Consider the following 23536-nt stretch of genomic DNA (forward strand, 5'->3'; position numbering starts at 1 on the left):
TGGTTCAAACGTGTGTAACCGGATCCAGTCCTTGCTTGCCAGATCCTCCCACCAGCTTTGAACTCATCTGTGCCACAGAGAGAGAAACCTCCGAATCTCGGGTAACATCAGTCAAGCTGTTTCCCTGGTATATCCCTTGTTATCCATCAGATACGAGAGCACCAACGTGCCGTACCTTGCCTCCAAATAACGTCATCAAACCTCCCCATCCATATTCCCTATGATGTTCTGCGAGTAGAGAAAACCGATATCCGAAATCATTCCCCGCAAAATGTTGCAACTCATACATTGGATTTACATCTCGCAAGGGGTCACCTCTTCATTGGGGGGAAATTGGCAACTCGTGCCTGATTAGATGTCCCGGCTTCCCTCAGCTCCAGGGTCTTCGCCTTCCACAATCGCCTGCATAGTAGCGGTCAGGAACTTGGCATTCAGCCGCTTCAGCTCCCCCAGCACTTCTTCTCTGCGGTGCTCGTTGCGTGCTTGCTTCAAATGCCTATTGAGGTCAGGAAGAGGAAGCTGGAGCACATCGCAGATTCGTAGCTGGCGGGCTGTCAAGATCCGGATCTCTGGTCTGCGATGCTCGTCATGGTTATCACGCTGCGGCGTAACCAAGCTCTGTTTCGTATCGTGGGTGACATCTGGGGTTTCCTTTGTCAGTTGAAGCTTGGGGGTTAGCGGACCAGTTCCTGGGGGGGATGACAATCCTGGCAGTGGTCTCAATGTGGCCGCTTGGTCGCTCTCCTGAGCAACTCGAAAGTGTTGTGACGTCTCCATGCAGGGTGGTGAGCTCCACCGGATAGGCCTAAGGCCGCTACCACCCGGAGTAGTAGCAGAAGCCCTGGCAGGTGTTGGAGCGGGTGAAGGGGGGTGAAGACTGGCCAAGTCCCAGGGCATCGGCTTGAGGTGAGTATCATCATCAGTTATCTCTGTTTGACACCGTTTATCGAGCTGCTGGAAGAACTCGAAATGCTTCTGAGGGGTGCAAAACCAATCGTGACATTCTGCCTCGGCAGCAGTGATCCTGTTCGTGGGGGCCAGTTGGAGGCATGCCAAGACAAAGCTCTGGCTAACTGAGGAGCGCTTCGGCGATACCTCCTCAAGCATCGTGTTGACCATCTGCTCAAGGGATTGTTGATCCATGCGAGTCAGGCTTCCAAAGCACTCCACGTCAAAGGTCAGCATTCGTAGGGTGATGAGACCAAGGGACCACATATCAAGCGCAGTTGTTTGAGCCTCCGCTGCCGAAAAGAAGACCTCCCTAGGACGGTGGACGCGTTAGTTAAAATATCACTTTCTTGGCAGTCAAGTATGGACGACTTACGGAGCCTTGTATTCAAAGGTGCCAATATCAGTCATCATTCTGCTTCGACGAGGAACGGCGCAAGCTCCAAAATCTGACAGCATGATTCGATGATAGGCTATCTTGGGTGAGTATGCCAACAAGATATTTTCCGGTTTCAAGTCTCTGTGGATGATGCCCTTTTTATGAAGATAGGCGAGGCCGCGTACGACCTGTCGAAGAAGAACTCTGCAGTCAATCTCCTGAAGGTACTCATGACGATTGATGAAGGAGACAAGATCACCACCCGCGGCAAGCTCTGTGAAAATGTACCTGGAGCATCGGTCAGTACCCTGTCATTGCTCGTTCATTAAGTGTCCGAGGTCTCTACTCACAGAGAATGGGGAGAAACGATGGCGTCGATGTAGGGCAGGATATTGGGCTACAGAACGTCAGCATCATGCGGTCGTCGATCTGGACAAAGCACACTCACATGTTTGAGCTGTCGGAGGACATCAATTTCCTGAAGCTTTCGATAAACTTCTTCTCGTGGCATCTTGCCATCCTGCTTGACCAAGTTGACGAGCTTGCAGACAACCTGCCGCTTGGTCTTGCCTTCAATAGCCAGGTAGACGGCTCCCTCTGCGCCGCTGCCGAGGCATCGTGGGGTCATGAGATACTCATCTTTGAAAATCTGTACTCGTCAGATGGTGCGCACCCTGATGGTTGTCGTGAGGAGAGCAAACCTGGCATTCTTCTGTCTGCATGGCCGTCAGCGGCCGGGTTGGCGGCTTTCGAGGTTGGCGGAAGAGAAACTTCCAATGAGGTTGAATGTCGATGACATCGCCGTCCTCCAAGAGATATCCAGGCGATATCTCCGGACCGATGCCGATCAGCTGGCCGTTGACAAACGTTCCGTTGACGGACTTGCGATCCCTGACGTAGACATGGTTGACGGATGGTTCATAGACAATCACGTAGAATTCACAGTGATTTCGTGAAGCGAAGTGTTCCAAATCATCCTGCAGACACAGGGCGCTGCGAATCATCAGTAATGGCCTCGAGAGATCGGATCTTGGTTCGCTCGCATACTTGGCTACCGGGTCTCGTCCAATCTTGAAGATTTCCTGCTCCTAGATGGGAAGATCTTCGATCGGGTCATCACTGATGCGTTTGTCAACGAAGCGAACATACGCGGCGGGCGATTCAAAGTCATCATCGCAGTGCTGATCTGCGTTGGCTGGTGCAGCCTCCATGGTGATGATCCGGTTGGTGAGTGTCAAGGTGAAGGTGAGAGTCAGGCGAAATCAGAGTCAAGGGGAAGACGAGAATCAGGGCGATGATAAAAGTACAGAGTTCAGAGATGGGGGGGGAAAGTCCATCAAGGGACCAAAAAGTCTTGACGGGTGCACCTTGGAAGAAGGAAGAATTTCTGAAGATTAACTGAATTGGCTTTCCTCGTCTTTCCTCAGCGGTGTTGCTACCCTGGAAACTTTCAGGCAGGACCAGCTCACAATGTCCATCTCGCTCCTGCCTTCTTCTGTCTTGCTCTTTCACGGCGAAGCTCACAGTGCAAATTCAGTATTATATGCTGAGGACACTGTCCGATGGCGGCTTACCTAAGAGAGCTCAGGTAAGCACGGACCTCCTTCCACCACGTGATGCGCGGGGGGTTTGTGCCCTACAGCAGCCTTGTCAAAGTGCTTGAAATTCCCCCGCCGTCTCGAAAGTTCCTTTCTAGTACCTCATCCCAACAACGTTTCTCGTCAAAGAACAAGTAAGAGCTCCCTCCCTGCGGCGCATTGCGTGGCATTCTGCCGCCATGGAGTGCATTGGAAGCAACTCAATGCTCTCCATGCTGCGAATCGCCACTGGCGCTGTCGCGCGAATCATCCCGCTAACCAGCTTGCAGAAACATCGTTCAAGATGAGAGCCAAATGGAGGAAGAAGCGCGTTCGTCGCCTTAAGCGCAAGAGAAGAAAGATGAGGGCTCGCTCGTAAGTGTCATCCAATCTGTTTTGGCCGCCGCTGGAAGCTCCGTGCTGACTGGACAACCAGCAAATAAACGACTCGCTCTTTCACCTGACTTGACGCATCTTTCACATTTTCAATGAGTTCACGATGATACGACAAGCTTAGCTGCTGCACCACCATGGGTACCTCTCCGTGACGATTGCGACCATTCAATTGGAATCAGCATATCGGTGCGCATCGCCAATTCAGCTATGGGAGTCGATGGACGAACGCGAGAGATGAGCACTGGACAATTTCAGTCGGGCAAAGACATCGTTTAAAGGATGTAAAGCCATGGAGGAACAGCTGCAACATGAGGCACGCGGAGGATCGAGATACGCTGCTTGACAAGCTACCAACGCAGAATTTACTTCATTTCCAACCAAACACTGAGCTCCTACGTGATGTCCTGTTTTATCGTGACTATTGGCACAAAGACTCTAAAGCTATCTCGAGCTGGCATCATTATGATGCTGTGTAACCCGATTGATTTATTTTCTGCCGGTTTGTGGGCGAGCTTGGATTTACCGATGGAGCTTCTGCAGCTCTGGTATCGTGACGTAAATCGCTGCGAACCTGCCATGTGGGGTTATTGTTCTCGCGTCTCACCGCCTGCTCGGAGAAACACCGGCTGCTGATTTCCTGCCGCCCGATAACCAAAAATTTTTGGAGCAGAGATATCCCACTTTAGCATCAATTTCAGGCCGAGAACAGAGAGAGACCCCAGACGGCCAAAGGCAGAAACGATGTCGGACCTCAGCAACAAGAAGCGGAAGCGCGATGGCGAGAAGAACCCTTCGTCGAAGAAAAAGGTCGCCATTGACGCACCGGCTGCGACTGCCACCGTCTCCTCCGTTCTCCGGCCCAAATTCTGTCCTCCTGTAGTTGGTATGCAGCATCTTGGCTGAAGTTCGACCACTCGCGCCTCTACTGACGGCGCATAATAGCAAGCACTCCAGGGATGGAAATGCCCTCAGATCTAGTGTTCAACTCATATATTCCCAAGAATGCGTCCTCAAAGTCGAAGAAGAATGCCGACAAGAGGCTGCTTCTTCACTCCACCACCCACCGAAACCTCGACTACACGGCACGAGAAGAAGAAGCGCGCGACTCGAAGCCACTGTTGAACCACTTTATCGGCATCTACGATCCCCAGACGGGCAAGATGGAAGTCGTCGAGGCGAAGAAGATGGTTGTGCGCGGCGCCGTTCGTTCCAAACAGGTCCCTACTTCTGCATCCCAGCAGCAGGAGAAGAAGGTAGGCTTCGCCCTTCATGCGAGATCCTCCACAGACAGGACGGAAAACGCTAACAGACAACAGACCATGCTCGACCAGAGAACAGATCTTGGACAGACGTTCGGAACGAAAAAGGCCAAGAAGGCGATCCAGGACAAGGTGCTCAACGCCATCACCCCACAGAGAAAGACTGCCGACGGCAGACCAGTCCAGCTGGACGATGCCTCCAAAGCGACGCTCAGCTCCATTGGCGCCGTCACATCCACAATGGCCTCCCGAGAAGAGCTGCAGGCAGTCATCGACGAGGCCAAGCCGGTGCCCAAGGCCAACCTCGACGCCGACGAGATCTACGACGTGTACCGCCCCGAGGAGCTCATCGGAGCCGACATCCTCAACCTGGTCCCCATCCGCGAGTGGCAGGAGAAGGCGAAGCACGGCGAGAGCATCCAGTTCCGCTCGCGATACGTCGTCTCCCGCGTGCAGGCCATTGCCTCGAACGAGTCGGCCGAGATGCGCCTGCGCGTGCTAAGATACCTCTCCATCGTCCTGCTCTTCTACCTCTACTCAAAGCCCGGCCGCCAGAAGGGCACGCGGCAGGTGCCGCCGCGGGACAAGCTCCGCGAGCTGCTCGCCCCGGCGCCCGAGGCCGTCATCGAGAACATCCGGCGCAAGTTTTCCGACGCGGGCCAGCTGAGGAAGTTCCACATCGACCTGCTCATCGCGCACTGCTGCGCGCTCGCCTGCATCGTCGACAACTTTGAGGTGGACACGCAGGCCCTGAGGGACGACCTGCGGATAGACCAGCGGATGATGAACCAGTACTTTCACGAAATCGGCGCGAGGGTCAAGCCCGTCAAGGACAAGGCGGAGGACCGGATCCTGCACGTGGCGAAGCTCGCACTGCCGCTGGATTTCCCGAAACAGCGAATGATCAGGGCGCGTCGATGAGGGGACTGTATGAATCATCGGGGAGTAAGGGGTTAAAATGTAATGAGAAGCGTGGTGAGATGGGCGTGGGAAGCGCCACGATGCTTGTACAAAGCGGGCGGCATTGCAAAGGCGATGCGCACTTACGGAGTAGTACCTTGTTCATCCAATTCTTGTCAGTGTATAGAGGCATTCATTTCAATATATCGCTTAGCATTTGCCTTTTCATTTATCAGCGGCCTCTCCATAAGACATCTCACTCGTCATTGCTTCGATCTGACAGGGATTGAAGAAAGTTCAAGTTGATAAGCGTCGAACGGAGATTCAACCCGCGGAACCGCTGCCCCGCAAAGCACGACACCCGTAGCCGCAGACCTCGGTATCTGGGGTAAGACATAGTACTACATCTCACCTCACCTCGAACCTCACACTCCATATCAACGTCTCTCACTCATAGAATATATAACAGACAGCAAGCGCGCATAATCCCTGCCCATTCCATTTTCCTTTTTTCTTTTTTCTTGTTTGAGACCCATCTTCTACGCACCAACTCTATACAACTCCTCATCCGATTGAACGTCTGCGATACTACAACCATGTCGTCCAGTGTCATCTCCATCGAGTACCGCGGCCGCGTCGCCGTCATCACCATCGCCAACGAGAAGAAACTCAACGCCCTCACACAAGCACAGTACTACGAGCTTTCGCAGGCCCTCAGAGAAGTCGCCAAGCATGACGAAGTCTACGTCACGGTTCTCCTCGGCAAGGGGCGCTACTTTTCTGCGTGAGCCTTCTTGTTTTTCTTAAATCCTCCCCCGCNTTCTCTTCAAATGGACCCTTATCCTTCAACCTCGTGACGACGATAATCATGATAAACATGGCGTCTGCTCAAGAGATCATAATATCTAACACACACCAAACGAAACAGCGGCGCAGACGTCTCCATCGGCCGCACCACCCCCAGCGACCCCGACTCAGCCCGCAAGCAATGGCTCCAAACCTTCGTGACCTACAACCTCAACATCACCGACTCCTTCACTTCCCACCCAAAGATCCTCGTCGTCGGCCTCAACGGCCCCGTAGTAGGCCTCACCGCCGCGCTCATCTCCCACGCAGACTTCATCTACGCCGCGCCCCACGCGTTCCTCCTCACGCCCTTCTCCTCGCTCGGGCTTGTTGCAGAGGGCGGGTCTTCGCGCGCGCTGGTCACGAGGCTGGGGATTGCGAGGGCGAACGAGGCGCTGATTATGAGTAGGAGGATTACGAGCGCGGAGCTGGTGGCGTGTGGGTTTGTGAATCGGGTTTTTGAGGGCGTGGAGCAAGGGGAGGATGAGAAATTCAAGGGGTTGGTGTTGAGGGAGGTGGAGGAGAGGTTGGGGGAGCATCTTGTTGGTGAGAGCTTGCTGGGGATCAAGAAGCTGATTAGGGGGCCGGAGCGGGACGTTGTGAATTTGAGCAACTTTCATGAAGTGTTTGCTGGGCTGGCGAGGTTCGAGACGGGTGTTCCGCAGGAGGAGTTTAGAAAGCTTGCGAGCGGCGAGAAGAGGCACAAGTTGTAATGGTGATGTAGACATTGATAAACTTGGTTGTTTTTGTATATAATTTGGTCTTTGGAATGACCTCGAGAGGGAACAGATGGGGTATTTACGCCAGTAATCCAAACAGCAGACTCGTCCGGCTCCAAAAGTTCTTTGCCGCCTTGCCAACGTGCTGCCGTGAGGATTCATCCAGGCCGCTGCGTCCATACACTGCATCTTCCAACTGTTGAAACTCGTCTGCCGCCTCTGCCGCCTCGACCCCAACGGAGAGGCGGAGGAGGGAGATGTCGAAAAGCCACTGGATGCAGAGATCCCGCAGCTGTTCGTTGCCCGGCGCTGTGCCATCCTCTTCCTTCTCAGCGTCCTTGTTTTCTACATCCTCCTTGTCTTTTCCTTGGCCTCCCACCTCTACATTCCCTTCTCCATCACCTCCTTGGCCATCTCGTTTCGATGCCGGCTCTTCCTCAGCATCGCCTTGTGGTTCTTTCTTTTCCGCTCCAGCGCCTTCCGCCTCCTTTGCTCCATTCTCCGTCTCTTCTTTCTGCTCTTTGGCGTCCTCCTTATCTTCCTTCACTTCCTTCACACGTACATCAAACTTTATGCTCTCAAGTTCTTGGTTCCATGCCTCGCACAATCGCCGGCTAACATGCTTCTTCAAAGCGGTCATAGCAGCCGCCGTCCACAAATCAACTCCCGCATCCGACAAAGACAGCAACAAGCTGTGTAGAAACCGAAACGTCTCTGGCGATGGCTGATTCGGCAACGCTGGGTCTCCATCCCATAGGGGTCTACCCACGGCTATCCTCCCAGATAGTCCATCTGACACGAATTCATCAACCGGCGACTCTGATACCGACACCACAATCGCTTGATGAAGCGCCGGGACCATGCTCAAGCCAAAATCCTTGATGGATTCGCGCTGCGGCAGTTGGCGGCGGATATCTCGCAAAACTCGAATCAGATACATGGCAATGGCACTGCTGCTGCCAGCCTCGGATTTGCCATCCCACAACTGCTGCAGCTCCTTTTCAAGAGCTTCAAAGGACGCATCAAGGCTGATGTCAAGTTTCTGCTGCAGCATCTTTGGATCGTCCTTGCTCAGCAGCTGTTGTCTCGCCTCGAGCGTCTCTTCATCTTCGATTTCGTCAAAGTCGTTATCCCACCGCTGCTTCTCCAACTGCCCAACCACTTCCTTGACGTCGTCGATGATGTGGAACCAGGAATAGTAGCAGTTGAGCGCCTTGGACACGGCATCGCTGCGGCCGTAGAAGCGTGACGCGACTTCTTGCAGAAACGGGCGGGCTCCGCTAGATAGGGCATCCTCATAGCCTTCTTCGTCCCACAATCCAGGCAGCTTCCCGGTCACGCCATCCTTCCAGCTCTCGAGCGTGGCCTTGACTTCAGAGCCGACAATGTGGAGCTTGCTGACCTTGGAGTCGAGGACGGCAAGCATTTGCGCGTTGATGGCGTTCCTCAGATGATTCTGCAGCTCCTCCGGATCGATCCCCCGGACTTTGCTGCCCTGGCGTATCCATAGCTGAAGAAGATTTGTCCGCAGTTCCGTGATCGACTTGAAATCGTGCATTGGCTCCAGGATCTTCTTCAACCCACGGAGCAGCACTTCTTGCCCCTTTTCAACCCAGCCATCAAACATCTCCCTTGCCTGTGCCCCGCTGAGGTCGTCGTGGCGAATGAAGGGCGTAAAGTACTGAATGTCTTCGCCACACCACCTCTCATATATGTCAAGCCGCAATCCCTCTAGCTTCTGTAGCGAGGCGTCTTCCAGAAGAGGCTTCTTAGTCAGGGCATGGAGTGCCTGCGAGAGTTTGTTCGGCACCAAGGCCTGTACGTCCAGTAGAGTCCGGGCATGGAGCTCAAGGCTTCGGATGACATCGTCTGCGCTTCCCACCCGTTCATCTTCCTCGGGGTCCAAGGCGACCGCGACGGCTTTGAATCTCACTTCGAGAAAGTGCCGCAGCGTGTCCTTGGCTCCCGAGCTGTTTGCAAGGCTATGGGCAGCGAGAGCCTTCAGCACGTCGTCCCTGTTCGAGTCGGTACCGATCTTCTCCAGCGTCTTCTCCAGCGTCCTCTTGAGCCGGCGGCGCAAGCTATCGAGCTTCTTCCTGGCCGCGTCAACAGCTTGTCGCGCGTCGTCGTTGAGCGTTTCTTTCCCCAAGCTATTGACCAGCAGACGGCTCAAGACCAACACCTTGGCCGCCACCACCAATCGGTCGCCTGCACTGAAGCTCTCGTCCAGCTCTCCGCGGCCCCTCAGCAGCCTCCCCACAACCAGCAGACATCCATCCAGCAGCCTCTGTCTCGCTGCTTCGGCAACGTCTGCTTTCCGCTCCTTTTCCACAAAGTTGGCCAGCGCAGCCACCTTTGTCGACACCACCGCTCGGCCGCACCGCCAGCCCATGCTGCGCAGAAGCTCCTGCACCGAATCGTTGTCTTGGTGCATCTGGACAATGGTGTCGGCCGTGCCGAGCAGGTCGCGGTAGGACCCGCCTACGCGTGTCCGCAGGCGGCTCGCCTTGTCCTCGATCTCGACATGGAGGGCCTTGTGGATGGAGCGGATCTGGGGGAGGGTGTGGTTCGCGGAGAAGATCTGGTCGGAGGTGGTGAACTTGCTGACATCGGGGGTAGCCATTGCGGGTGCTGCAGCGGGGTGGCTGCGAGGACGAGAGAGTCGGATGTTATGATATCGGCAACATTGGAAGATCGGGCAGTGCAATTGGAATTGTTGTACGACGGGAGCTGTAGGAGATGTAGATGTGATGTTGAAAGGTAGCCAGATGATTGCCTGTTAGTTTGAGTGGGGCAGGCATGACAGCTTGTACGAGCTTCTACCCTGAAACGTCTTCTACCCTGAACAACAAGAAGTAAGAAAGTCGTGATCACAATTCAGGAATACGCAAAATTTTGATGACAAAAAGGTATCGTAAGGAGCAAGGTACTTCCTGTGAATGGATATAAGGCTCCTACTAGTAGGTAGAGAGGTTATAATAGCAGACAATGGTTCACAGCCGGTCAACATCACTTACAAACTGCAAATCTCAAGTCGAACCCAATGAACCATGAGGCATGCATATATTAATCGCAAAAATAAATCTACAGCTTGATACTCTTGATGACGGTGGCGTTGATACCGCTCGTCTCGCCCTGGTAGCCCCCCTTGGGCTCGCCGCCCTGCCAGACCGGCTTTATGCTCTTGAGCTTCTTCTGCTTGGCCTCGAACTGCTTTCTCCTCTTGACTCTCGGGTTGCGCACGTCCTTGCTTCTCTTGGGCGCCAGGCCCTTGTTCTTCTGGATGGCATACGTGATCTTGCGCTTGCCGTCCTCGCCAATCTCCTCGGTCGGCACCACTCTATCGGCCTTGCTGGCGGCGGCATAGGCTGCGTATCGGGCTGCCTTGTCTTCCTTCTTGGCCTTGGCGCCGTGCGCCACCATGTCGTAGTACTCGTCCTCGTCGTCGCGGATGGCGTTGGCAGCCTTGGAGTCTTCCTCGTCGCTGTCGTCGCCCAGGTTCGCGCCAATCTTGGAATCTCTCTTGCCTCGCTTCTCAGCTTCAGCCAAGAGTCGAGCCTGACGGTCTCGGAGACGCTCGCGGTGAGGAATATCCATGTCACCGCCAGCATCGCGACCGGCACCGGCACGGCGGTTGGCCTTTTGCACAATCTGGGATGTGTAAAACTTCAAGCTCTTCTTGCGCGCCGCCTTGTCAGCCGCAGCTCGAGCGTCCAAGGCTTCCTCCTCGCCAAAGTCTGAGCTGTCGTCATCCTGAGAGCGCTGCGCCTTGTCCTTGCTCTTTGACTTGGACTTGGTGTTGATGGGCAGGTCGTAGAGATCGGCAACAGTCTCCTCGATCGCCTTGGCCTTTGCCAGCTTCTTGGCCTTGCTTGCCGCAGAGGCCGCGCTCTCCCTGGTCTTCTTCGCCTTCTTCGCCTTGGTCTGTGCTGCCAATGCTTCCGTCTCTAGCTGAGCAATAGCATCAAGTCCTTGCAGCAATGAAGCGTCGTTGGGTGTGCTCGTTGATGTCATGTCCTTGACTCGCTCCCATGCCTCGCGGCATTGGACCAACGTCTCCATCACGTCGTGCTCACGGAGTTCGGTAGGATCAATTGGTTTCCGGGCTTTGGCGGCGTCACGAGCCGGGGATGTGAGTATGGCCAAGTAGCTGGCCAGCGAGGCGACGTAGCAGCCGAGCACCCAGTATTTGATCGCAGCCAGAGACTTGACGTCTGAAGCCTTGGCCTCTGTCCTTAAAACCTCTAATTGGGGCTGAAGTTCCTGGAAATCCTTGACCAGATAGTCAAACTCGGGGTATCGGGCAGATAACAGCTTCAGTCGCTCCTCGGGGCCCATGTCATCGGTAATCTCGACCTCCTTGAGGACTTCTGTGACAGGTTCCGCGCTTTCTTCCGCTTCCTGCTCGCCCGTGAGCCACTCGTCTCCGTCAAAGATGAAGTCTTCCTCTGCCATCTTGGCCAGCTTCTTCTGTTGTAATCGCTTCGCCTCGGTTTCTTCCTCCAGCGCATCGGCCTCGGTCTCGATGTTGTCGGCATTGTAGTATTCCTTCTTGGACGCACCCCACCAATTTGAGTCCTCTTCCTCTTCGCCCCCGGCTTTGTCTTCTTCATCTTCTGAGTAGTCGGCGGCCTTTCGTTTTGACTTGCTCTGCTTGGGCTTTGCGCTGGGGTCTGACTCTTCATAGCCCAGCACTTCCTCGTCTGAGAACTCAATCTCTTCCTCGCCCTTTCTCCGGCGCTTCATGTTGGGCTCGTCGTCGAGCATGATTGTGTCCCGGTTCATGAAGAACTCGTCTTCTGAGTTGGCCACGTCTTCGTAGGATGTGACTTTGAGGCGAGCGTCTGCCGGGTCCAGCTCTTTGGGTCCGCCGGACTCGACAGCGCGGGACGCCTTTCTCTTCTTTGCCATGATGACTGATTGCGTAGTCTGAAGGTTGGGGAGGCTGAATGGCTCGATTCACGTGTTTCGACACAGGATCGCAGAGCCTCGATTGATATGGTGGTGGTGGTGGTGATGGATGGCTATGCCTCTATACTACGGCCGCTGCAACTTTTTGACGGACTCTGAAATTTTCCTGGCCGATAAGATAAGAACTTTTAGTTGCAAGTTCCTGGCGCTAAATGTTTGCTGTGTTTCCGCCGGAAATACGTGCGCCCGCCACAGCGCTGCCAGCCGTTGCGCGTCTAAGTCTTCGAACCGACTTGAATGATATGGTACAGGAACATTGTGCCATTTCTTTTGCTGGGAACAAATCATGTCGCTAAAATCACTAAATCATATTCGTATCTAGCTGCATGTTTTGCCTGCAGTTCCCTGTGCTTTTACCACTATGCACGTCTTCTGCCTGTCCTGTATCTTTTTGCACCCGTCTGCTTAGGTCAGCCAATCTGAATACCAACCTCACACCCCCCACACAACGATCCATGGCTGCCGCCCTCTATGCTTGACTGCGCCCGTGGCGTCCCTTGTGACAGGCACTAGGCTGGTCTCTTGATCTTGTGCCGCTGACCTCGACGCCTTCTCAAGTTGTTCTCCTCCGCATCCAAGACATCCAACACCGAATTTCCGGGTAACTGTATCTTCTGGTCTGGGGTACATGTAGGTATACCTGAGGTAAGCTACTTCTCCGTGCCAATAGCATGATGTGCCCACTCTGAGTCTCACCGGTACTTGCACTTGTTGCTGCACCGCGTCTGCAAGGCTGCTCTTCAGCGATGCATGTCGGATGATGAAATGCCAAGGCCCACTCACATGAACGAGGTCGGATTCCAAACCAGACAATGACGCAGTGTCGATGCTCTGCCGAGTCACAAGCCGCTCTGTTCCTCCATCAAAGACGCCATCGAGATGCTGCGGCCTTGGAAGACGTCGATACGGTGTGCCACCTCGGTCTGCATGCACATACTACAAGAATTTGGCGGCGCAAATGCTCCGTTCCTGGCTCGCACCGTTCTTCGTACCTAGGTATGTAAATCGGTACCTAGGTATCCAGCACCTCATCTGCTGCGATCCCTCTTCCCGCCAGATGCACATTGAATTCTCAAACGCACGGCATCTCTCGGGCACGTCGGGGCCCATGGCTGCCCAAGCCTCAACCGTCGAGGCAGAGGGCCGGCGCAATCAGTTCACCTGACGGCGCTGTTTGCGGCAAACGGTTAAAGGCTGGCAGGGTTAGGCGCCATCAGCCTCCCCACGAGTGCCATCATAGGGGACCTGCACCGCTCGGCTGGGCCAATTGGCGGCGCCTGTTGCTGGTCAGACAGGCTCCAGATAAGCTAGAGGTACCTAGCCGTAGCTCTTGGCGACCCCAGAGCGCTGGGACTAGGCCAAATTGCAGGATAGGCGATGCACGCCCCAGATTGACGGCTTTTACCTAGTTGTAACGACTGCCCTGGTGCTACGGTCAGCCTTGCCGGCTTTGTGATGCTCAATGTCTGGATGCTTCTTTTCCTTTCTTCTTCTTCTGTTCATCCTCTCCATCGCATCATCATTTTGCCGTGCTTCTTCTGGCGGTTTCCCTGGCGAGCTCCAGAGCACCTTCGACGGCAGCCAGTACCGTCCCATCGTCAGCTTCACTATTCGCGCCTCTCTTCTCCTCTCTTCTCCTCTCTTCCCTCCACCCCCTTGCCAAAGGCCGCAGACCCCCCCAGGTAAGTGCTCCGTAACTGGTACACCATCTCTATCGCCGGCCAGCACCTGATGACCAGCCTTAGCACTTTGCTGTGCCTGCTGGAGGTGTTATTGCTGCGGTGCGCTCGTACCTGTACCACTGCTGCTAACCGCTGCACCACCTTGTTGCCGATAGTGTTGACTCGTATATACCTTGATAGCCCACACCCCCATCGAGGCTTTACCGCATCCATGATCCCGTTATAACACCGAAGGACCATATCCATCATCATCATCGCCATCGGTTTCGTTCTCTTCCTCTCCGCTTCATCGACTCTCCTCTCCTCCGCAACCACCCACCGCCATGGCGGATCGAGACGGCTACGGGTCGGCGTCTCAGCCAACGTCTCCCCGTCTATCTCGCCGTCCGTTTCAAATCCGTCGCCAACACTCGGCAAATGAGCCAGACGAGCGCTCGCCCCTGCTTCTCAACACCTCTCGATCCCACGTCCGAATACATAGCGGGGCCGCCTCACCGCGGCGTGCCAACTTGTCTCGCGAACAGAGCTACTCGGGTATGGAACGTGGAATCGATCAATCATTACACAAAATACACCCCTTTCGTGCTGCTTCGGGTCCCCAGCGAATCCCGCGTATTTGCCATTTGCAACCAGACTAGATCGGCTGACAAGATCCCGTGGCTCTCAGACAGCAGCAGAGGCACTCGACATCACAGCCGCCGCTCCTCCTGGGGCCAGCGCCTCGCCAATGCCTTCTCCGAACGGTCCATGTCAGAGTCCAAGGGCTCCATCTTCCCAGACGAGCGGGTGTGGTACGATCAGTTTACAAGCACCGACTGGGTGCACGATACAATTGCCGATTCCTATCGCGCCAGGGCGCTCCGCAGCAGGAAGGATTTTGGTGGCCGGATCTTGGCCCTTATTGATGGCAGCCAGGGCTGGATTCTCAGTGCCCTCTGCGGCTTTGTCATTGCCTTGATCGCATACACCGTCGACGTTGCCGAGTCTGTCGTGTTCGACTTCAAGGACGGCTATTGCGCAAGAGCATGGTATTTTGACGAAAAGGTGGGTGCCGACGCATGATTCAGGACGGGAGAGAAGTGATGTTCAGGCCGTTACTGACAATGTGCTCCAGAGATGCTGTCCTGGCGGACGCGCCGAGTGCACCGACTGGAAGACGTGGTCCGAGGCACTGCATTACCACCCCTTTGGCGAGAAGTGGACCGACTTCCTCATCTACCTCGTCTGCGTAGTCCTCTTCGCCCTTGCCTCGTGCTGGGTCGCCCTCTGGACCAAGACGGTGGTTCCCTCGGCATACCGCCTGACCACGCTCGACGAAAACCTCGCCGCCGAGGCTCCTCAGGCGGCTGACGAGAACCCCGCCGACGACAGTGCCAGCCCCCGACAGGTGGTCGAGACGAAGCCAGAGAATCCGCCAATGGTTTACTACTCGGCAGCAGGCAGTGGTGTCGCCGAAGTGCGAGTCATCCTCAGCGGTTTTGTCCTCCACGGATTTCTAGGTCTGAGGACGTTGATCTTCAAGATGCTCTCGCTGATTCTGAGCGTCTCCTCGGGACTGAGCATTGGCAAGGAGGGCCCATTCGTCCACATGGCGGCCTGCGTGGGCAACATTGCGTGCCGTCTCTTCTCAAAGTACGACCGCAACGATGCCAAGAGACGAGAGGTTCTCTCTGCAGCGGCCGCGGCCGGCGTAGCTGTCGCCTTCGGAGCGCCTTTGGGAGGCGTCCTGTTCGGGCTGGAGGAGGTGTCCTACTTCTTCCCGGCCAAGACGCTGTTCCGCACGTTCTTCGCCTGCATCGTCGCTGCGCTGTCACTCAAGTTTCTGAACCCATACGGCACGCACAAGGTTGTCATGTTTGAGGTTCGATATCTAGTCGACTGGGAGTATTTCGAGCTGGGTTCCTTCATCTTTGTAGGCATCCTCGGCGGCGCCATGGGGGCTCTCTTCATCAAGGCGTCGAAATTCTGGGCTCAGAGCTTCCGCCGTATCAAGGCCATCAAGACACATCCCATGCTGGAGGTGTTCCTCGTCGCCGTTGTGACCGGCCTGTTGAGCTACTGGAACCCTCTGACCAAGGTGTCCGTTGCGAAGCTGCTCCTCAACCTGGCGTCTCCGTGCGACCGCACCAAGGGCGATGGACTGGGACTCTGCCCGAGGTCGGTGGACGACATTCCCGAGATTCTGAGGACATTGATCATTGCCTTTTTGATCAAGGGCTTCTTGACCGTTATTGCATTTGGAATCGTACGTCACACACAATCATCTTCCCCCTCTTCGGCTGCCCATGAGAGCAACTTGCTGACTCAATCAACAGAAAGTCCCCGCAGGTATTTATATCCCATCCATGGTCGTCGGCGGCTTAATGGGGCGAATCGTGGGCCACCTGGCACAGTGGCTGGTGCTTGTTACACCCGACTGGAGTACCTGGGGCGGTTGCGCAACGGCATCCGACGGAACGTGCATCCAGCCCGGCGTCTATGGCTTGATTGCTGCCGGCGCAACCATGTGCGGTGTGACGCGGCTGTCTGTGACGCTGGCCGTCATCTTGTTTGAGCTCACGGGCAGCCTGGACTACGTGCTGCCATTCTCTCTGTCCATCCTCGTGGCCAAATGGACGGCAGATGCCATTGAGCCATTGAGCATCTACGTGAGTGAAGTCGCGGAACCTTGATGGAAAGCAGCGTGGCTGACTCACGTTACAGGACCTCCTGACGAACATGAATGCCTATCCCTTCTTGGACAACAAGCACAAGCCCATCTTTACGGGCGACCTGACGGAACTGGTCCGTCGGTTGCGACGGGAGAGGATCATTGACATTACGAATTCGCCAATGGTACCCGCCTCGAGCCTTCGCACCAAGCTCGAGATACTTCACCGCCATGGCGAGCTCGACGGCGGCCTGCCCATCCTGCGAGACGATGTCCTTGTGGGACTCATTCCTGCTCCAGACCTTCAGTTTGCGCTGGATCAGCTTCCTGACGAGGGCTCCAACCTCTGCCTGATGGATCAAATCCCTAGCATTGATGATGACGATGGCCAGCCGGACCCTACCGACTTTACCCAATATATCGATCCGGTACGTATTCTTGGATGACGCGAGATGAAAAAGGCTCTATGAATACTGATTGGCACCACGATACAGGCACCTGTTGCATTGGATATCCGGTCGCCGATGGATCTGGCGTACGAATGCTTTGTGAAGCTAGGGCTACGGTACATTTGCGTCTTGAGAGACGGCAAATATGCTGGCATGGTGAGTAGCTGTTCCGTTCGGTAATGTTCTCTCTCTCCGGACAGTGAGATGCTAACCAGAAGTGCGCCTTAGATTCACAAAAAGACCTTTGTCAAGTATACACGAGAACTGGAAGAGAAAGGGAGCGGCCACTGAAAGCAGGTTGTGGATGCACACGTTGGGAAATTGTACCGATACAGAAGATGAAGCTGTGCATTCGCAGAGCACGAGTTGGACTCGGTGAGCGTCGTTGGAGGTTCTCATTTCTATTGCATAGGTCATGGCGCATCTGGCTTGAACTTGCATGATGGCTTGGATATCAGTTGGTCCGCCATCCGATTGTTTCTTGTTATTCTTTTTTTTTTCCTTTTCTTTTCATACATGAAGCAGGCGCGCTGATTTGCGCTGCCGGCTCGGCGATATCTTGCATTTCTCATGTGCTTTGCGTGCACCTTAGCAGATGATTCATTAGAGACATGGAACATGAAGGCACTTGAACCAGTTGTTCAAAGGCAGTGTTAGTGTCTCGTCTTTTTCTTTTCTTTCCTTTTTCTCCCCCCTAGGGCAATGAGATTGATAGCTTCTGTAGCATGAATTTAGCAATATTGCCCATGTGTTGCAGCACGTTGGGTGGATGCATATGCGTATGGTTTGTTGGCCTGATGAGCCTGAAATGCTGGCTTTGGCTGTTGTACGCAGGGCCGGGCCGGTGCAAGCCGGAGCCGGAAGTAGTTGCAGTTGGAGCTCTGGTGACGTCGAGGCGGGAAGATGCATCACTGTTGTAATATATCACCCAATGCAATCAAATCATGTCGAATCGGTTTCAAGGAGTAGAAGTCAATGAATTGCGAAATATGAAACCCCCCTGTCCTTTTTACTCATACTAGAGTAATGCGTGCATGATGCATCAGACCAGTTACAGACATACAGGTCTCTGTCATCCGACTCTTACACTTTAATGCCTTATCTGGGCTCACTTTGCTCCTAGTGAAAAGCCCCCACGTGGTAGACTAGGTACCTACCAAACAAAGCAACATGGCGTTGCATTTCCACGTGAAGCCAGCCACCTTTGGTATGAGATGACCAAACTTGTAATCAACGGCGGCGCCCTTTTGACAACAGTATGAAGAAGAAAGGAAACAAGACGACCTGATGAAAATGATGCCAGAGACTAGGAGGTACGTGTAAGACGCAAGATGAAATGCATGAGGTGGTCAGGTGGAAACGTTGCGATTGGGCAATTGGACTTGAGGGGGACAGAAGGCCGAAGTCGGGATGGGGAAGATGGAGATGGAGATGCTGATAACGCAAGGGACAGCTTGGTTGATGCGAATGACACTCCTCATATCGATATCAACAGAGTCGAGGCTTGATGCTAGATGATCACAGGAGCGTCCAAAACCCAGCCCATCCATCAGATCAAATAGGTCCCCTACCAGACTCGGCCAAGTAGAAGCGTCGTGCCCAAGAACCTTCCCAAACTTTGTCACCATAACCCGGAACGGATCCGGCACCTACGTACATAAAACCCAGATCCCATTCTCAAGCAACCAATAGGCGTCACATCGCTGGCCCCCCAAAGATAAAAAGGAGGGGCGGGCATCGTATCTGTGGGACGCCCAATGCGGGGAAGATGATGGATTGGGGAGAAGCTGAAGCTCTTTTGTTACCTTGCCGGACACGAAGACTGAGACAAGAAGACGGGAGCAAGCAAATAATTACATAAAAAACCGGATTGGGAGGTGCCGGCCCGGAGGTCCAATTGGACGATAAATAGGGGCCCGAGGGGGGTTCGCAAACCTCCATCTCGCGGAGATCGTGACCTTTTCCCATCTATATATCTTTTGCCTCTTCCATTGCGGTGACGTGACGTGACCTGTGACGTCGACGGTTACTCTGTTTAAGAGAGAGAGGGAACACCACCAAGGAGCACAATTGCATCAAGGAAGAAGCAATTGTAGAGACGAAGAGACGAGACAGACAGACAGATTTTGACCCAATTGCCTTCTCACGTGGACCGAAGCGGGGGAGAAGCATCGCATCTGTGTCAACTCCGTGTCTCACTTCCTCACTTCCACGATCCCACATCCGACAGCTTAACCTTTGAACCTCTCACGGGCCAAAGAAGTACCAACGGTGTACTCGAGAGGGAGGAGGCAAAGTACTTCGACCTCACCAGAAGTCATAAAAGCAACCAAACGTCCTCATCCCGCCCATCATGGCCTCCCTCCGCGCCGCCCAGGCCCTGCGCCCAGCCCTCCGGACAACAGCAACAACAACAACAACAAGGTCCCTCCGCCCGGCCCTTCACAACACCACCCGCTGCCTCGCCGCCGCCGGCAGAATGGCCTCATCCAAGGCCTTTTTCCAGGGCGAGCCCGACGGCCCCGTGCTCAAGACCAAGATCCCCGGCGCGCAGAGCTCCAGAAAGATTGCCGAGCTGAGCGAGGTCTTTGACACGCGCAGCGTCAACATGATGGCCGACTACCCCAAGAGCGTGGGCAACTACATTGCCGATCCAGACGGCAACTACCTGCTCGACGTGTCAGTCCCAACCCCATCTCCCCTCTGTGCTTCAGATATGCTCGGCGGCAGAAGCAAATGCAACTAACAGCCAGCCGTCCCCAGATACGCCCAGATCGCGTCCATCCCCGTCGGCTACAACAATCCCGCCCTGGCAAAGGCCGCCTCGACGCCCGACATGGTCAACGCCATCATCAACCGCCCCGCGCTCGGCAACTTCCCGTCCCACGACTGGGCCGACATCCTCAAGACGGGCATCCTCAAGGTCGCCCCGCGAGGGCTCAACAACGTCTTCACCGCCATGGCCGGCTCCGACGCCAACGAAACCGCCTTCAAGGCCGCCTTCATCTACCGCCGGCAGCAGGAGCGCGGCGGCCCGGACGTCGACTTCACCCAGGAGGAGCTCGACTCGGCCATGAACAACCAGGCGCCCGGGTCCTCGTCGCTGTCCATCCTGTCCTTCAAGACGGCCTTCCACGGCCGCCTCTTCGGCACCCTGTCCACCACGCGCTCCAAGCCGATCCACAAGGTCGACATCCCGGCCTTTGACTGGCCGCAGGCCACCTTCCCGCAGCTCAAGTACCCGCTCGACCGGCACGCCGAGGAGAACGCGGCCGCGGAGCGGGCCAGCCTCGACGAGGTCGAGCGCCTCATCCAGACGTGGCACATCCCGCCCGCCGCCGTCGTCGTCGAGCCCATCCAGAGCGAGGGCGGCGACAACCACGCCTCGCCCGCCTTCTTCCGCGGCCTCCGCGCCCTCACCCGCAAGCACGGCGTCCTCCTCATCGTCGACGAGGTCCAGACCGGCGTCGGCGCCACCGGCCGCTTCTGGGCCCACGACCACTGGGACCTCCAGGACCCCCCGGACATGGTCACCTTCTCCAAAAAGGCCCAGACCGCCGGCTTCTACTACGGCAACCCGGCCCTGCGGCCCAACAAGCCCTACCGCCAGTTCAACACCTGGATGGGCGACCCCGCCCGCGCCCTCCTCTTCCGCGCCATCGTCCAGGAGATCGAGCGCCTCGACCTCGTCAACCACACCGCCCGCGTCGGCGACTACCTCTACGCCAAGCTCGAGGCCCTCCAGGACAAGTACCCGGACCACTTCCGCGACCTGCGCGGCAAGGGCCAGGGCACCTTCATCGCCTTTGACAACCCCAAGCGCGACCAGTTCTTGGCAAAGGCCAAGGACTTTGGCGTCAATATCGGCGGTAGCGGCGCGAGCGCTGTGCGGCTGAGGCCCATGCTGACGTTCCAGGAGCATCATGCGGATATCTTGGTGGATGCGCTGGAGAAGATTGTCAAGGCTTTGTGAATCTTTACAGCAATAGAATGGCAGTATAAAAGAGATGTGTGTGTGTCAACGTGATTATGTGAATTGTCGTCACGAGAATGAGATTGAGCAGGATCTTTATCAAGTATACGGCATGGTGCCAGGAGAAATATCGCCAGATGGAAGAGCTCCAGATGAATTTTCCACGCATGTACTCGATCTGGAAAGAAAGCAGTATGATGCAACCCATCACCGTGACCTATCTTCAGATCCCATAGCTCGCATTCGCATCACTTTGATTCGAGGTTAGATGAACGATCAATAAAGACGCTCAGAAGAACAAGCCTGTAAGAACATGCCTCTAAAGATACCTACTAGTACCTAGTATTAAACGTCCATTTTCGTCCAATGGCATACTCCGTCCAATGACAACCCATATCTCTCTCTCGGAACATAACTCGCGAATCAAACCCCTTGCCAGTGTTGCTGCTCCAATAAGAACCCCAAGTTGTAGTTCCAGTAGACGACATTCTTTCCATTTTTTTTTTCGTGCAATCACATTACGGCAGGAGAATACAAACACAAAGGATTCTATTCGCCACTCTCTGATAGAAACTACATCCTGGGCATAGGCGTCTACCTAGCTGTTATTAGAACACACAATGCCTCGATATCGCCCCAAGGGTAATCCAAATCCGCATTACTGATCCCAACGCCTCTATGGACAAGACAAGCTACCTACCTACCTATCTACTTACTAACCCCGTATTGACCTTCTAAGCCGTATACCAGAGGAGTACTGTTACAATTCCCGATCCGCCAGATGCCAATGTCGTCCGGTATGGATGAACCTAAGCTATCCGTGGCTGGGAGAAGAAAGCAAAGGAAAAAGCAGAGGTGCCGCTCAACGACAAGCCATGCCAATCTATCCGTACAATGCAAAGGATGGAATCAACAAGGAAAAAATTCAAATACCAACTGACAAAACAGACAGCCTACCCTCTCGTGAGACACATCATGACTGCCCGTCTCTCCTCGCAGCCCAAAAAGTTCATCATGTTCATTCAATCCACTCATTCAGATTGCAAATGTCAAGAAAGCCTCTCGTCATGCGGTACAGTTACCAGTTGCCACTGGTATGCTCAAGACCATCCATACACAGGAATAGTCCCAAGGAAAGAGGGGACAAAAAAGAGAAGGAAAAATTAAAGACAAAGATGCAAAAACAAGGTAGAGGGAAAATTGGAGGGTATATAAAGTCATTCTCAAGGAAGGAAAGTTTACATGTCGCAGCTAGAAAAGGATGGATAGGAGGAAAATGGAAAGGCTCAAGTATTGATTGGCTCAGAGATCCCAAAAGGAAGCCAGAGAATCTTGGCCAGCCTTAGGCTTTGATTTGAGATGGTGGCGCCACGGATCCAACCGGCATGAGAGTGTGGTGTCGCGGCTCCGGTTCGAGTGGAATGGGGCGAGGGGGCTGTATCTGTTCAGCCTCGCGTGTGATTGTGGAATCTGTCTCGGGTGGTGCTCGCTGTGGGCGCGGTGTCAGACAAGGGACCTGCGATTCTTCGGTTTTCGACTTACCGGCCGATTGCCATAGTCCACAGATGGCGGAGGAGGCGTAGTGACGAGAGGTAGATAAGGAGTAGGAGCTCGAGCGGGAGCGGGAGCAGGGCTTGGGGCGGGAGCAGAAGCTGGAGCAAGAGGGGGTGAAGTGGAAACAGAAGCTGCACCGGTGGCGGTCCGTCTCTTCTTCCTGGCTGGTGGCGAATCGAGAGGCGGCAGAGCACGGACTGGAGGCTGCGGCTGAGGGTTCTGAGTATCAGCTTGCCTGGGGGTCGCCGGCAGAATCGTTCGAGGAGTATTGGGGCCTGGAGAGAGCGGAGGCGGCTTGGGGGCAATATTGGCCAGCCGTGGAGGCGCGGCCGTCTTTCGGTCCACCCGTGGAGGACGTCCCCTCTTCTTCGGAGCGTGATCACCTGGAGCTTCGAGGGGAAGCGCTCGTCGATCCTCGACGCCATCTGGATGCTGCCATGGCGACATGAGGCCCGGCGACGTCGGCATGGCTCCAGGGATTTGGCCGCCAGGGCTCATTCTCGGCGCCATCTGTCTGGCGTGGTTCATGCCGCTGCCGGTCAAGTGATCATTTTGAGACATTGCGGATCGATGTCCTGGGGCCGTCGAGAGGGAGTCCGCGACTTGCATGCACTGCTCCAGATTGCGGCCTATGCAGCGTTAGAAAACGAGTCCATCAAGGTAAGGGAACTCCTCTGTCAGCCGGTAATCATATCGCTGCCGTACCTGAGGGTATTTGCATGGTGATCCATTTGGGATCGAGTACGTTTGACTCAACGAATCGCGCCAGCCTTTCGATATCAACAGTGCTGCATTTGATCATCTCCGCGAGGACAAAGCGCTGTGAGAAGCGGGTTTGTGGTCAGACTTCGGTCTCCAGCAACTGTAGGATGAGAAGTGTCTCCAACGTACCTTTTCCTCGAGAGAGAACGTAGTAGCCATGGTGTTCGAGGAAAGAGAAAACGAAGACGGAATCGTGAAAAATAAACGGCCTTGGTCGTCGTCAATGAAGCGTAGAGCGAACGAGAATAGAACGTGGTGCCAGCCCTCGCAAGAACATTGAGCTGCAGTAGGATACAAGCTTGAGACTACCGCCAAACGAAAGAAAGTAGAATGATAAAAGTCGAAAGACAACTCCACAAAGCAACGAAGCCTAGAGAGTTACCATCCAGCTGCAACACTGCCAGACGCCAGACCGATGGCGAGGAAGCGTCGTGGCACGGCTCTGATCAAGATAACCTGCTTGTGGTGGTT

The 23536-nt window shown here is 54.9% G+C and overlaps 8 protein-coding genes across 8 annotated transcripts; 4 read left to right on the top strand and 4 right to left on the bottom strand.

The window, feature by feature from the left end:
* Nucleotides 1-351: 351 nt before the first annotated feature.
* On the bottom strand, nucleotides 352-2538 carry CCMA1212_006028 (Meiosis-specific serine/threonine-protein kinase mek1; the record flags this gene model as incomplete). The annotated part of the gene is made up of 7 exons (XM_073703269.1): nucleotides 352-1261; nucleotides 1325-1615; nucleotides 1678-1724; nucleotides 1776-1976; nucleotides 2029-2320; nucleotides 2375-2415; nucleotides 2473-2538. The coding sequence occupies 7 exons, from the start codon at nucleotides 2536-2538 to the stop codon at nucleotides 352-354; spliced, it is 1848 nt and encodes a 615-aa protein (XP_073558472.1).
* Nucleotides 2539-4041: 1503 nt separating this feature from the next.
* On the top strand, nucleotides 4042-5480 carry CCMA1212_006029 (DNA-directed RNA polymerase I subunit rpa49; the record flags this gene model as incomplete). The annotated part of the gene is made up of 3 exons (XM_073703270.1): nucleotides 4042-4183; nucleotides 4243-4553; nucleotides 4617-5480. The coding sequence occupies 3 exons, from the start codon at nucleotides 4042-4044 to the stop codon at nucleotides 5478-5480; spliced, it is 1317 nt and encodes a 438-aa protein (XP_073558473.1).
* A 575-nt stretch (nucleotides 5481-6055) lies between these two features.
* CCMA1212_006030 (3,2-trans-enoyl-CoA isomerase) lies at nucleotides 6056-7018 on the top strand (the record flags this gene model as incomplete). Its single annotated transcript, XM_073703271.1, has 2 exons — nucleotides 6056-6243; nucleotides 6388-7018. 2 exons carry the CDS (start codon nucleotides 6056-6058, stop codon nucleotides 7016-7018), a joined length of 819 nt encoding a protein of 272 aa, XP_073558200.1.
* An 85-nt stretch (nucleotides 7019-7103) lies between these two features.
* Nucleotides 7104-9647, bottom strand: CCMA1212_006031 (uncharacterized protein; the record flags this gene model as incomplete). Its single annotated transcript, XM_073703272.1, has 1 exon — nucleotides 7104-9647. One exon carries the CDS (start codon nucleotides 9645-9647, stop codon nucleotides 7104-7106), a length of 2544 nt encoding a protein of 847 aa, XP_073558199.1.
* A 461-nt stretch (nucleotides 9648-10108) lies between these two features.
* On the bottom strand, nucleotides 10109-11935 carry CCMA1212_006032 (uncharacterized protein; the record flags this gene model as incomplete). The annotated part of the gene is made up of 1 exon (XM_073703273.1): nucleotides 10109-11935. The coding sequence occupies one exon, from the start codon at nucleotides 11933-11935 to the stop codon at nucleotides 10109-10111; it is 1827 nt and encodes a 608-aa protein (XP_073558198.1).
* Nucleotides 11936-13450: 1515 nt separating this feature from the next.
* CCMA1212_006033 (uncharacterized protein) lies at nucleotides 13451-17067 on the top strand (the record flags this gene model as incomplete). The annotated part of the gene is made up of 7 exons (XM_073703274.1): nucleotides 13451-13459; nucleotides 13858-14721; nucleotides 14792-15922; nucleotides 15993-16325; nucleotides 16381-16755; nucleotides 16822-16932; nucleotides 17005-17067. The coding sequence occupies 7 exons, from the start codon at nucleotides 13451-13453 to the stop codon at nucleotides 17065-17067; spliced, it is 2886 nt and encodes a 961-aa protein (XP_073558197.1).
* Nucleotides 17068-19129: 2062 nt separating this feature from the next.
* CCMA1212_006034 (4-aminobutyrate aminotransferase) lies at nucleotides 19130-20749 on the top strand (the record flags this gene model as incomplete). The annotated part of the gene is made up of 2 exons (XM_073703275.1): nucleotides 19130-19455; nucleotides 19540-20749. The coding sequence occupies 2 exons, from the start codon at nucleotides 19130-19132 to the stop codon at nucleotides 20747-20749; spliced, it is 1536 nt and encodes a 511-aa protein (XP_073558204.1).
* Nucleotides 20750-22091: 1342 nt separating this feature from the next.
* On the bottom strand, nucleotides 22092-23224 carry CCMA1212_006035 (uncharacterized protein; the record flags this gene model as incomplete). Its single annotated transcript, XM_073703276.1, has 4 exons — nucleotides 22092-22238; nucleotides 22292-22932; nucleotides 23009-23123; nucleotides 23195-23224. The coding sequence occupies 4 exons, from the start codon at nucleotides 23222-23224 to the stop codon at nucleotides 22092-22094; spliced, it is 933 nt and encodes a 310-aa protein (XP_073558203.1).
* Between the last annotated feature and the right edge of the window lie 312 nt (nucleotides 23225-23536).

Source organism: Trichoderma ghanense (genome assembly GCF_004382785.1).
Source record: "Trichoderma ghanense strain CCMA-1212 chromosome Unknown scaffold_6, whole genome shotgun sequence".
Taxonomy (NCBI): Eukaryota; Fungi; Ascomycota; class Sordariomycetes; order Hypocreales; family Hypocreaceae; genus Trichoderma; species Trichoderma ghanense.